This window comes from Suricata suricatta, chromosome 16, assembly GCF_006229205.1.
Source record: "Suricata suricatta isolate VVHF042 chromosome 16, meerkat_22Aug2017_6uvM2_HiC, whole genome shotgun sequence".
Classification (NCBI taxonomy): Eukaryota; Metazoa; Chordata; class Mammalia; order Carnivora; family Herpestidae; genus Suricata; species Suricata suricatta.
The window spans coordinates 3,718,159-3,731,242 of record NC_043715.1 but is presented as its reverse complement, the minus strand read 5'-3'; the positions used below and the strand labels follow the sequence as shown (position 1 = coordinate 3,731,242).

The window sequence follows — 13,084 nt, the reverse complement described above, 5'->3', positions numbered from 1 at the left end:
GCCCGGCGGCCGTTGTACCGGCAGTTCCGCCGCGGGGGGCGGGGGGCGGTGCGCGGTGCGAGCGCGGCGGCCCCAGACCCTGCCCGCGAGACCCGGGGCTGGGGAGTCGTGGCGGGCGTCGAGTCCATTTCCCGATCGCCGAGGTCCGGCAGGTTCAGGGTGGAACCCGGGAGGCAGCTCGGAGCGCAGGCTCCCTGGGGACCCTCGGCCAGGACGTGGCCTCCGTCCCCATGTTTACTAAAAGACCTTTTAACGCGGAACTGGGGATCGCCGCTGCCCGTGCAAATGGCTTTGACCCGTTCATCTGCTTCCAGAAGGCACGCGAGGCGGCTGACACGGAATGGTGCTGTATACATTGGCCCCAAACCACTTGCCCCGAGACAAAAGGGAGCCTCCACCAAGGGAAACTCTCGCAAGAAATCTTGGCCTAGAAAAGAACGCTTTCAGCGCTGAGAGCAAACAGCTTTCGCTGTTGCGGGAGGGGGGCCGGGAGAGGGACCTGCTGCTTTCAGGGGTGTGACCTTGGACGGGCCCCTCTACCACCTGAGCGGCAGAGTCTCAGAGGGTGGAGGTAAGACGGGCAGCAGCTCCTGTCCGAAAATGGATTTCCTTCCCTTCTCTCTTGAAACCCCAGCAGCCCAGGGGCTGTCGGCCGGGTTGGGGGGTGGGGTACAGCTGGCCTTTGTCACAAAGTTGCTAGTTCGTCTAGAGAAAACTAGTTGTCTCCACGGAACTGGACAGGTTGGATTGTGCCCGAATTTGGAGCCCCCTCCCCTCTGTGTGTCCCGCATTACCTTGACACCGTGCTTACATTTCGTGACATTGTTCTTTATTAGCCTTGGCTGTTTGTTGAATAGGGATCAGATTGATTCTTCCCAACTCAGCAAGGGGAGGAAATTCCTCCTTAAATCCAATGTGTGGCTTGTGCCCATGTAGCTGAAGTCCTTTCCTTGTGCCCTCATCCCCTCCAGGTCCCCCAAAGTCTGGCTCTGTGCTACTGTTAGTTACTTGGCATTTCAAAGCCAGAGGAAACTTGAACTTGTCTGATACAACGGTCCAGGCAGGGCCTAGGCGTCGGCAGAGGTTTCCTGCCTGTGAGCAATTTGTTTTGTTTTTCTTTTTTTTGAGTGGCCAGGCAGGGTAGCTTAGGGGTTGAACGCAAGGCCTCCCTGGGTTGGAGCCCCACCTCTGCAGCCCTTCCTGGCTGTGTGACCCTGGGCAGTAGCGTTGGCCTCACAGGGGTTTTCTGGGGATTAAATCAGCGAAGATGCAGGAAGGCACTTAAAGGAAAGTACCTGAGTAGAGAATGTGGTCGTATTTTATGTGCGGCGCTCCCCACCAGGTCACAGCCCTGCCTGCCTCATGGGACTTTGAAAGTAAGGTGTTCTCAAAGTCTGGGCCGAGTTCGGCAGGGCTTTGCAGTGAAGGGCTCCTGTCGGTCCCCTTTTGGGGGCTGGACGGGCCCAGGTTTGATTCCCAGCCATTGTCTAGCTTGGTGACCTGGCGCTCCAGGTCCTCATCTGTAAAATGGGATGTGACATTGGCCTGGCCGAGTAGTTGTGGGGCCTAAGTGAGACAGCACAGGTCAATCCCTTAGCTTGGTTCTAGGGCCTGCCGTTACATTTTGATCTGGCCTGTTACATTTTGATCTAGCCAAAGGCCGGGTTGAGATCAAGCATCAGAAGACGGGTGTTTGGAGGAGGTGGGCTGTGAAAGCCATGCTGTTGTCAGGTTTTAGTTAAAGGAACAGCGCTCCATGTTCTGTCTGACTAACACCTGAGCCTTGCGACCCAGCGTAAGAGAGTTCTTGATGGCCTACTGTCTTCTCTCCGTCTTCCCTCCACGTGACTAACGAACGACCCGGGGTTGATTACCGCTCGCTCAGAAACCCTGTTTTCGTCCTAGGGCCGCGATCTCTGCTGCGATGGAGGGAAGCCGGCAGACGAGAGTGTCACGGCCATACAAGATCAGCGAATCGTCAAAGGTCTGTGCGAGTTGCCCACGACGTGTGTAGTTCCCTGATGAGCCCGGTCCTAAAGGACAGACAGACGTTCTGTTCTTGGTGGGGGTGCTGGCCTCCTTAGCAATGAATGGAGAGGGGGCATGGGCACGGGGTAGCAAACACCCAAAACTCAGAGCTGGGGCGTGCGGGACATTAGAGACACACGTTGGCTCTCTTGTTCTCGGCCTCGATCAACTCAAAGACGTGGATGAGACAGAAGGAAAAAGCCATGGGATGTGTGCCCCCACTTGGGGGCTCAGAAACTCCAAGGACACATCCGTTGACAAGCCAGCACCCAACCTCACAGTCGGGGCCACACGTTGCATACCTGGATGTTATGGGCCCAGAGTCTTCCCCAACTTGTGGCTTTCGGGGACCCTAGGAGCAAGTGAGGGTGGGTTCCCCAGAGCCAGCCTACCAGCCTGTGTCACGCTGGCCACATCAGGGTCACCCTGGCAGAAGCTGGGGGAGGAAGGAAAGTATCTAATCAGAAATGCATATACCCGGCCCCACCCCAGACCTACCGAGTTACAGTCTGAGAGCAGGACCTGGGAGTCTACACCTTCAGCAGCCTCGACACTCCTGTAAATAAGGATTGGGGGGCCGGTCTTCATTCACATCTCTTCTATAAATATTAGTAGCACCTCCTTTTTTTCTTTAAAAATTCTTTTATCACCTTTTTTCTTTGAAAGTGGCCCTTTGGGAGATTTAAGTTTTACAGTCACCTCAGATCACCCATTTTCAGTGGAGCCAATATTACCCCCAAGGGGGCAAAATTGATTCTTGGGGGGAGGGGTGCAAAAAGAGTTCTCTTTTTTGTGATTGGAGCACAGCCTATACAAACAGTTCACGTACCGACACACAGAACACGTGCGGCGTCAGGATTTCACGGGCACCATTAGGGAAAAACCTCTTAAAAGAAGACTGAAAAAAGATGAAGGAACATCCCTTTAGTTAAAGGGACTTGTGAACAGCCTGTAGGTTTGAGGGCAAAACAGAGGTTTTGCAGATGTGCATGAAAGGAAAAGGGGCTAGAATTTTCGGGACAGGGACAGGTGGGTTTTTCGTTGAAACGGGCTCCTGTTTCCGAGTTACCCAGAAGGTTCTGGCCGAGGCCGGCTGTGTCCGCTGTGAAGACCCAGAAAGGCCTCGCGGTTGGGCTCAAAGAGGCTTTGTTGCAGAGCCTGGGTGCAGAGACAGTGTGGCTTTCTGAGCGCCAGGAATCTCTGTCCCTCAAAGCCACGTTCTGAGTTTGTTTCTGTCTGAATCTATCCCTTGGTTAGATTGTATCTGTGTTTCCAACTTACTACATTTAAAGAGGGCCTGGGTGGCAAGCGTACCCTAAATTTTCTAGCTTAAACACACCCAGCCACCCAGCACCCCCCCTCCGATTAAAATAGAGATGACCAGACCCCCCGGTCCCGGTCTCCCGCTTCCAGGACTGGAGTTTTGTCTGCCTCCTTTCCCTGGTTACTGTGCCTCTGAGGTCTGCCCCGCTGCTGCGTGCACGGGGGAGCCTGGTCCGTCCTGGTGCCAGGGGGCTGCCGTTGGGATAGCCGTTGCTGGTGTATCTGCTCCTCAATGTGTCGGTCCGCTCTGGGGGTGAATCATGTTTTAGTATAAAACGCTCCGCACCTGCTGCACTCTGGCTGCAGTCCGCTGCTGAGGGCTGTGCTTCTCCCCCACCCTGCCTCGCCTCCGAGGGAGGCACTAATCCAGGACACGAATGAGTGAATCGCGTTCATACCATCCAAGAATGCTGGGGTCGAGGCGTCTCATTTTTAGGGAACACTGCGACTCTGCTCTTGGTGTCCCTTTGAAACTGGGAGGTCACGTTTGGGGGGGGTTTGTGTTTGTTTTTGATAGTTTTCATTGCTACATGTTTATACTCTAAAACGTCCAGAAACGGGTTGTCATTGAGACGCAGGTGAAGAAGGAAGCGTGCCTGCTTAGCACGGAGACCCAGTTTTAGAAACAGCGGCCGGAGCAGATGGTCCCCTCCGCAGCTGTCCCCATCCCCCACCCCCTCCGGGGGCCTGGCTTTCTTTTCACACTGCAGCTGGGCGTCCTGTGTGCACCCATTTAAGGCTGGTGGCCCCACCTTCCCCCCAGCGGACAGACGACGGGGTGGGGGGGGAGGCTGGGATGGGCAGACAGCCCGCCTGGTGCCCCTCGCTTCCTGGGGCTCTGAGCCCTCGCTGCCTCCAGAGAGAGCGGCTGCAGTAGTGAGTTTGTCCTTCCTTCCTTGCGTCCACCCCCGAGAGGGGCCCAAGCCAGCGCGTCCGGGGGGCCAGCCGGCCGCTCTCTGCCAGTAACCAGAATAGACCGAGATCCGTGGATAGACCCTCCGAGAACCCGCCCTGTAACGGAAGAGCGATAAAGCCTGGCTCTCTGCGCTTGGAAGGGAAGGCCGCTTTGGGCGCTTCCTGCTTGGTGTTCTCGTCATAGTCCGAGAACGGCAACCGCACCTGTAACCCAGACGGAGCGGTCGGTGTGGGAAGTGGCCGGATGAGGAGGGACCTCGGGAACTAAAGTTGGGAGGAAGGGAAGAAGGCACTGAAGCCGCGCCAGGAGGGCACAGGTTGAGGTGACTGGGGCCCTGGCGCTGCCCCCGCAGCTGCTCACCCCGAGCCCTCAGCCCCCCGCCCCCTGCCCGCGCCACTTCCCCTGGGAGGCTCCGTGCCCAGCCAGCCCCGTCCGCAAACACCTTCCAGAAGGCCAGCTCCCTCCGGATGTGTCGGACAGCCTGGGTCTCCCTATCCTGAATTTCGTGGTGTTTTTGCACGCCATGTGGATCCTGAGCCCCCAGAGCCTGACTGGTCTTCCGAGGATGGAGACGCCGCTGCCCAGGTCCCACGTGTCCTTGCGTCCTCCAAAGCACGGCCCTCCATGAACATCTCCCTGCCTGGATCACTCGAATCGATCCACTTAACATTAATCGTTGTGTTCATTCCAGTGCTGTATGGTGATTGAAAGTTCAGGTTCTGGAATCAGACCCAGCTGCAAAGCCCAGCCCGGCCTCTCTGTCAACGGTGGGACTTTGGGCAAGTTTCCTAGTCTTTGAGCCTCAGTTTTCCTCCTCTGGGAAACAGGCATGATTTCAGACCTTCCCTTGGAGGAGGGGTCATCGTGACCCACGAATGAGAGAGCATACCCAGTGCCCAGTGCGAGATTGGCATATGCCCTGCCCCCGGGAAGAGACCACGCTCCTGCACTTTTCCGGAGTTTCTCTTTTCTGAAAGTGGGACCCCCAGGGCACTTTAGTCCGGAGGCGTTGCGGAGTCTCTGGGACTCTCCACATCCCTGGACCCATCATTAGAAACGGGGGTCTCAAGCACGGCTGGGCACGAAGCATTTTCTAAAACTGGAGAGAGCAGCCTTCCTTGGGGTGAGGCCTCGGCGGGAAGTGACCCTCCTGGAGCCACTGTCCTGTCCCCGTAACTCCGCATCCTCAGCGGTCAACGCCTCATCCTCACTCGGGAGGCCAGGAATGGGGGGCTCAGTGGCTTCTCGTGGCTTTCCCAAGATCACACGGCTACTAAGGAGCAGCTCTGGGATTCCAACCCAGATTCTGTCTGAGGTTGGAGGCTACGCCCAAGCGATTTCTGAAGCCTGTGGGCTCATGACCCACAGTAAGAAAGAAAGGGGCGGGGAGAGAAAAAACAAGACTTTCCAGATTGTACTTAGAAAGAAAAAGGAAAGTCGAGTGAAGAAGAGAAATTAAGTCTTTAGGGATTGTATTTATAAATAAAGAAGGTAGGAAGGAAAGAAAAATGGTTACATTTTTAGAAATTACATTTGATAGGCTACGTTTTTGTTTTTTAAGATTGTATTGGTGGGGCGCCTGGGGGGCTCAGTTGGTTGAGCGTCTGACATGGGCTCAGATCATGGTCTCCTGGTTCGTGAGTTTGAACCCTGCATCGGGCTCTGTGCTGACAGCGCAGAGCGTGGATCCTGCTTCGCATTCTGTGTCTCCCTCTCTCTCTGCCCCTCCCCAACTCGTGCTCTGTCTCTCTCAAGGGTAAATAAACATTAAAAAAAAAAAAAAACTAAAAGAAAAGTGGGGCTCAAAGCCATAGCCCTGAAATCAAGAGTCTCGTGTGGGCACTACTGAGCCAGCCTGGCGCCCTTTTAGGAACTGGCACTTGTGAAGAAAGAGGGCCTGCAGGGTGCCCTCAGGATCCCCCTGTGCCCTGCAGGGAGCTGGGACTCATCCCGTTTTGTTCGGTGCGGGGGTGCTGGCTGTGAGGCACGGGCTGACCCCGGAACCCTGCGGTGGGGGGCGGGCAGGGGTGAGGGGCGCCGGCCGGCCCCTGACGCGTGCTCTCGGCCGCAGGTGTACCACTGGGCCGAGCACTCGACCGCAGTGCTGCAGCGGCTGAACGAGCAGCGGCTCCGCGGCCTCTTCTGCGACGTGGTCCTGGTGGCGGACGAGCAGCGCGTGCCGGCGCACCGCAACCTGCTGGCCGTGTGCAGCGACTACTTCAACTCCATGTTCACCATCGGCATGCGCGAGGCCTTCCAGAAGGAGGTGGAGCTCGTCGGCGCCTCCTACGTCGGCCTCAAGGCCGTGGTGGACTTCCTGTACGGCGGGGAGCTGGCGCTGGACGGCGGCAACATCGACCACGTCCTGGAGACGGCGCACCTGCTGCAGGTGTGGACGGCCGTGGACTTCTGCTGCGAGTACCTGGAGCAGGAGGTGAGCGAGGACAACTACCTGTACCTGCAGGAGCTGGCCTCCATCTACAGCCTCAAGCGGCTGGACGCCTTCATCGACGGCTTCGTCCTCAGCCGCTTCGGCACGCTGTCCTTCACGCCCGACTTCCTGCGCAGCGTGTCCATGCAGAAGCTGTGCGCGTACCTGAGCAGCAGCGAGGTGCAGCGCGAGTGCGAGCACGACCTGCTGCAGGCGGCGCTGCAGTGGCTCACGCAGCAGCCGGAGCGCGAGGCGCACGCCTACCGGGTGCTGGAGAACATCCGCTTCCCGCTCATCCCCAAGAACGACCTGCTGCACCGCGTCAAGCCGGCCGTGTGCGCGCTGCTGCCGCGGGAGGCCGGCTGCGAGGGCTTCATCGAGGAGGCGGTGCGCTACCACAACAGCCTGGCCGCGCAGCCCGTGCTGCAGACCAAGCGCACGGCGCTGCGCACCCCCGAGGAGCGCCTGCTCTTCGTGGGCGGCGAGGTCTCCGAGCGCTGCCTGGAGCTCAGCGACGACACCTGCTACCTGGACGCCCAGAGCGGCCAGTGGGTCAAGGAGACGCCGCTGCCGGCCCGCCGCAGCCACCACTGCGTCGCCGTGCTAGGGGGCTTCATCTTCATCGCCGGCGGCAGCTTCTCCCGGGACAACGGAGGGGACGCGGCGTCCAATCTCCTTTATAGGTATGACCCCCGCTGTAAACAGTGGATCAAGGTGAGGTTCAAGCCGGATTCTTTCTTTACTCTCGAGGACTTTCGGGCTCTTACCCCGCAGCCTTGACTGCCCCTCGCTCTCTCGGCCGGGCCACCCACCTGTCCTGCTTCCTGAGGAGGGGTGTGGCGGGAACGGGGCGGGTCGCCGAGTTCCCACGCTTCCCCAGCCACGCCCTGCCCGCCCGCGCAGGCGCAGTCCTTGTCTTGTCCTGCTGGGGGCTCTCTGCTAGAACTTTCTGCAGGGATAGACAGCGCCCCGGGCCTGGGCTCTGTCGTCGGTGCCCCAGCCGCCAGCGATGTGTGGTGACTGAGCGCTCAGAACGGGCCCGCGGCGCCGAAGGACTAAAGTTTCTATTTTACTACTTTGTAACTAATTTATGTCTGAGCATCAATGGCCACAGGAGGCGGGTGGCCCCGCTGCTGGGGAGGTGCCAGCCTAGAGGTCTGACCCAGAGTCCCCGCAGTCCCCTCCCCCCATCTCAGAGTCTCCCCAGAGCTCCCCCTCTGGCAGAGGTTTGGAGCTGGTTTAAGGAGGCCACCGAGCCTCACACGTGGCCCAGCAGGCGTGGCGACTTCTGGCCCGCGGGGCTCGGCGTCAGGCCCAGGTCCCTCCCCAGCCGGGCCAGCGCTCCCTGGGGATGTCACACTTCTTCCTCGCCCTCCACACTCCAGCCTCTGCCTCCGGAAAGGGGGCGGGAGGGCACAGGCATTCCGAGGTCAGAGGCTGGGGCCCGTGGGGGTCAGCGAGCCCCCGCGAAGGGCAGGTGGCCCTCTCCCCCCATGAGCCCCTCTCCGGGCCACCCCCCTCAAAAGTCGGTCTGTCGTTATGGTAATCCCTCAGCGTTTTTGCTTCTCTTGGTAATTTGATCTGAGGGCAAAATGCAGAATGGGCTGCGATGGCCTTTCTGTTTTACTCTCACAAATTTAAATCCACCCTCCTGTGTGTAAGGCCTGCAGCTCGGAGCGGACCGTCCCCCGAAGCTCCGGAGAGGTGGCAGCCTACGGGGACGGGCGCCTTTGGGGCTGCGTTCATTTCTGGTTCTGCTTGAATCATTTTAAATACTTTTTAAATGTTTTATTTAGTTTTGAGAGAGAGAGAGAGAGAGAGAGAGAGAGAGAGAGAGACAGTGTGAGCAGGGGAGGGTCAGAGAGAGAGGGAGACACAGAATTCAAAGCAGGCTTTAGGCTCTGAGCTGTCAGCACAGAGCCTGACATGGGGCTCAAACCCACGAGTGGTGAGATCATGACCTGAGCCGAAGTCAGACGCTTAACTGACTGAGCCCCCCAGGTGCCCCAGCTTGAATTATTTAAAAAAAAAAAAGTTGAGTCTTTTGCTTTTTATTCTCCTGTTGATATTCCCTTTGTGTCCGTTGACACAGTAGTGATCAGCATTAATTTTACAACTGTCTGGTGTGGGGGGAGCGAGAGGAGGGATGAACTTTTATTCTGGGAAACCGCTAAGCTGGCAGTTCTGAACTCCGTGTTCTGTGAGATTCGAGTGCACAGGGTCAGCCATGTGGCCAGACAGGTTTGGGGACCTGTGTTCTCCATCCCCTTCTGGGGGGACTTGCAGTGTTTCGAGGGTTCTGGGAACTCTGGGATGTCCCATCTAAAGAGCCCCTCTTTCATCAGGGATGACTCCCTTCCCCCAAGTGCACTTGGCCACTGCCTGACCTTCCTGGGCTCCGTGTCCCACAGCGCGCACTGGGAAACCCAGTGCTCCATGTCGACGCTGTCCGGGCGTGGGGAGGGGAAGGCACAGGTGTCCCGCCCCCACAGGTGGCCTCCTGTCCGGGCGTGGGGAGGGGAAGGCACAGGTGTCCCGCCCCCACAGGTGGCCTCCTGTCCGGGCGTGGGGAGGGGAAGGCACAGGTGTCCCGCCCCCACAGGTGGCCTCCTGTCCGGGTCTGGGGAGGGGAAGGCACAGGTGTCCCGCCCCCACAGGTGGCCTCCATGAGCCAGCGCCGTGTGGACTTCTACCTGGCCTCCATCGAAGACATGCTGGTGGCCGTTGGTGGCCGGAACGAGAATGGAGCTCTCTCTTCAGTGGAGACGTACAGCCCCAAGACCGACTCCTGGTCCTACGTGGCCGGCTTGCCAAGGTGACTGGGGACTGAGCGGTGTGGCGGGAGTCTCCAGACATGACGGCTTTGGGGTTCCAGTTGTCCACCTCGTTTTCTAGACATTTTGGCCTCTGATTTCAGGAAAAATCTCCTGGCCTGTAAATAACTCTGGGTAGACGGTGGGGCCCGGAGGGCGTGGTGTGGACAAATCGAGGGACAGACCATCCAAGTGCAATGTCACCTCTGCTGCCAGGACAGGTCTCCCCCAGTTTCCGAGTCTGTGCACTTCCGGAGCTTCAGGAGAGAGCGTCAAGTTCAGATAGTGGGGGCTTTCCTGAGAAATGTCCCCGAGCGTACCGGGGTTGGTCCCAGAGGTGACAGATCTATGACACGAGCCAGTGTCTTCACGCTGTTCTCTCTCCATCGGCATGGCGGGTGTGGTGACACTTGCTTCCTATTCCTGAGGAGCACCCCCCCATGGCATCCAGCGCCTGGGGCTCAGGGCCCCTCCTCTTCAGGGCCCCGTGTGGACGTGTGCTTTCGAGAGCACCTGTAACCCGCCCCCCCCCCCCGACAGACTCAGCAGGAGGTGCAGGCCGGGTTCTGAACCGCTGCCTGGGGGAACGAGTCCCCGGCAGCCAGACGGGTCGCCGTGTAAGCATGTGGTGCTGTGTCCACAGCCCTCAGCGCCCCCCCCCACGCCTTCCTGTGGAGGTTCTGAGGAGCCGATGGAGCAGCGCCTCAGACAGTTGGGATAGAAGCTACTGGTTACCACGTGTCACCACGGGGCCAAGGGCTTTCTGTGACGAGTCCCTTGAGACCCACAGGGACCTGGTGTGGTGGAGGCAAGTGCCCATGTGATCCGCCATCCAAACCAGGATGGCTGTGACCGGGCAGCACTAGCTATGAATACCGACCCTGCAGAGGCAGACCAGGACCTGTGGGCTCCCTGGGTTTAGGCACTTTTTCTATCGTCCCATTTTACAGATGGAGGAGTGAGCCTCAATGATAGTGATCAGGGCCTTCGTGGCCATCACTTAGGGCCAGCTGGAGCGATTCCCTGCACGTGCACGCTAGAGTAAACTCGATTTTTTCCTTCCTCGGTGGAGTGCGTGTGGGTAACGCGCTTCCGTGAGCCCACAGCCCAGGCCCGGGGCGGAGGCGCTGCCATCTGCTCAAGGCTGCCGCCCCAGACGCCCCCACCCCCCGCCCCCTGCCTCCCCCTGCAGCTAGGCTCCCAAACATCCTCCCTTTCTCGGGTCACCTGTTTGCACTTGGGTTCTGTTGTTCCCTTTTCGGTCTTTTTAAAATTTTATTTTACTCCTTATTATTTTTAATATTTTTATTTTTGAGAGACAGAGACAATGTGAACAGGGGAGGGTCAGAGAGAGAGGGAGACACAGAATCTGAGGCAGGCTCCAGGCTCCGAGCTGTCAGCACAGGGCCCGACGTGGGGCTCGAACCCACAAACCATGAGATCATGACCCAAGCTGAAGCCGGACGCTTAACTGACTGAGCCACCCAGGTGCCCCTCAGTCTTTTTAAAAATGGCACTTTTTTTAAAGTTTTTTTTTTTTTAATGTTTATTTTTGAGAGAGGGGGGCAGACAGAGCATGAGTGGGGGAAGGGCAGAGAGAGAGAGAGCCCGAGTAGGGGAGGGGCAGAAAGAGAGGGACACATAGAATCTGTCAGCACAGAGCCCAACACGGGGCTCAAACCCCCGAACGTGAGATCATGACCTGAGCCAAAGCCTGACGTTTCACCAAAGGAGCCCCCCGGGCGCCCCTGCACACGCGCTTGCTAGAGGGTTTTCCGCACCCAGAAAACGGAGCAGAAGCTGCAGACTGTTCCCACAGACCCTCCCCCTCCGAGCTCGTGCCCCCCTGCGCTACATTTGTTACAACTGATGCGGCCACGTGGCCGCGTGACCCTAACCGAGGTCCTCGCTAAAGGAAGGCTGCGGTGTCGCCTGTGCTGTGGGTTTGGACAGACGTGCAGGGGCACGGCCCCACCCTCTCAGGTCCCGCCAAGCGGCTTCCCAGCCTTGCGGCCTCTCGTGCCCCATGCACTCATCCACCCGAGCCCCGAGCCCCAGGCACCCGCGGATTTGCCGCTGCCCCGTAGCCTTTTCTGGAATCTCAGAGTTGAGATGGTACTACTCTGTTCCTCCTGTTAGCCGAGTACTCTGAAGGGGAGCCCGTGAGTGCCTCGGTCACATGGGCCCACTGCTCTTAGGAGAGGGACCGGCCTTGTGGTTGTCCCCATCCCGACACGGAGGGCGGGCACAGCCCGGCCACCAGGGCCAGGTTCCCGCCTGCCCTGCTGCTTCCTGTCCCGTGGCCGCTGCGTCTGCGAAGTGTGCAGGGGGCGTGTGCTCCCCGCACGGCCCCTCCCCGCCCCCTTGGAAGAGGGAACGCGGGAGCCCCGGCCGCACTGAGCCCCCTCCGTGTCCCCGCCCGTCCCTCTGTCTCTCCGCAGGTTCACCTACGGCCACGCGGGCACCATCTACAAAGACTTCGTGTACATCTCCGGCGGCCACGACTACCAGATCGGCCCCTACCGCAAGAACCTCCTGTGCTACGACCACCGGACGGACGTGTGGGAGGAGCGGCGGCCCATGACCACGGCGCGCGGCTGGCACAGCATGTGCAGCCTGGGCGACAGCATCTACTCCATCGGCGGCAGCGACGACAGCATCGAGTCCATGGAGCGCTTCGACGTGCTGGGCGTGGAGGCCTACAGCCCGCAGTGCAACCAGTGGACGCGCGTGGCGCCGCTGCTGCACGCCAACAGCGAGTCGGGCGTGGCCGTGTGGCAGGGCCGCATCTACATCCTGGGCGGCTACAGCTGGGAGAGCACCGCCTTCTCCAAGACCGTGCAGGTGTACGACCGCGAGAAGGACAAGTGGACCAGGGGCACCGACCTGCCCAAGGCCATCGCCGGCGTGTCCGCCTGCGTGTGCGCCCTCACGCCGCGGCTGGAGGGCACGAAGAAGAAGGGCAAGGGCAGGAGGCATCAGGACCCGGGCCGGTGACCCGCCCCCGCCCCGCGTGGCCTCCAGGGCACCCGGCACCGGCCTGCCCCGGGGTGTGGACCGGCAGCGGCTTCTCGTAGCGCCCGGAACCATTCTGTACTTCTTAGCAGCTTTTTTTACTTTTATGATCCTTGGTATTTCTATGATAGCACAGTAACCGATTAAATATTCTATATAGTTTTACGTATTATGTTGCTTGAATAATCAAACCCGGGGTCCAGGCAGGACACAGACCCTCCTGCCTGTGCAGGGGCTCTTCCCTCATTGCGAATCCCCAGGGGCACCCCCACAGCCCTCCGCTGTCCCCCTGGGAGTCCCCCGGGGGAGGGTCACACAGAGAAACTAGGGGCAGACCCCCCCCAGTCCACACCTCCCCCCACTCGGCGGAGCTTTTACAAAATCCAGATTCCTGGGCCCCACGTCAGACTTACCCATGCTAACACTGCGAGGAGGCGGGGCGGAGGGGGTGCCCGGAAGCTGGGTTTCACGCAGTTCCTGGGATGACTGGCCACACTTGGCCGCCACAGGCAAGGTCAAGTGCATCCGTGTTTGTGAGTGGGGACACAGAGACCCCAA

General features: G+C 59.2%; 1 protein-coding gene across 2 annotated transcripts; it reads left to right on the top strand.

Annotated features, from left to right (window-relative positions):
* The first annotated feature begins 138 nt into the window (after window positions 1-138).
* On the top strand, window positions 139-12,691 carry KLHL36 (kelch like family member 36). Of its 2 annotated transcripts, none has more exons than XM_029925856.1 (5): window positions 139-343; window positions 1,906-1,984; window positions 6,339-7,412; window positions 9,356-9,513; window positions 11,953-12,691. In XM_029925856.1, exons 1-5 carry the CDS (start codon window positions 231-233, stop codon window positions 12,506-12,508), a joined length of 1,980 nt encoding a protein of 659 aa, XP_029781716.1. In that variant the 5' UTR covers window positions 139-230; the 3' UTR covers window positions 12,509-12,691. The 2 variants fall into 2 exon arrangements, with proteins under 2 accessions (XP_029781716.1, XP_029781718.1); XM_029925858.1 differs by lacking the exon at window positions 139-343 and adding an exon at window positions 555-571.
* The last annotated feature ends 393 nt before the right edge of the window (window positions 12,692-13,084 follow it).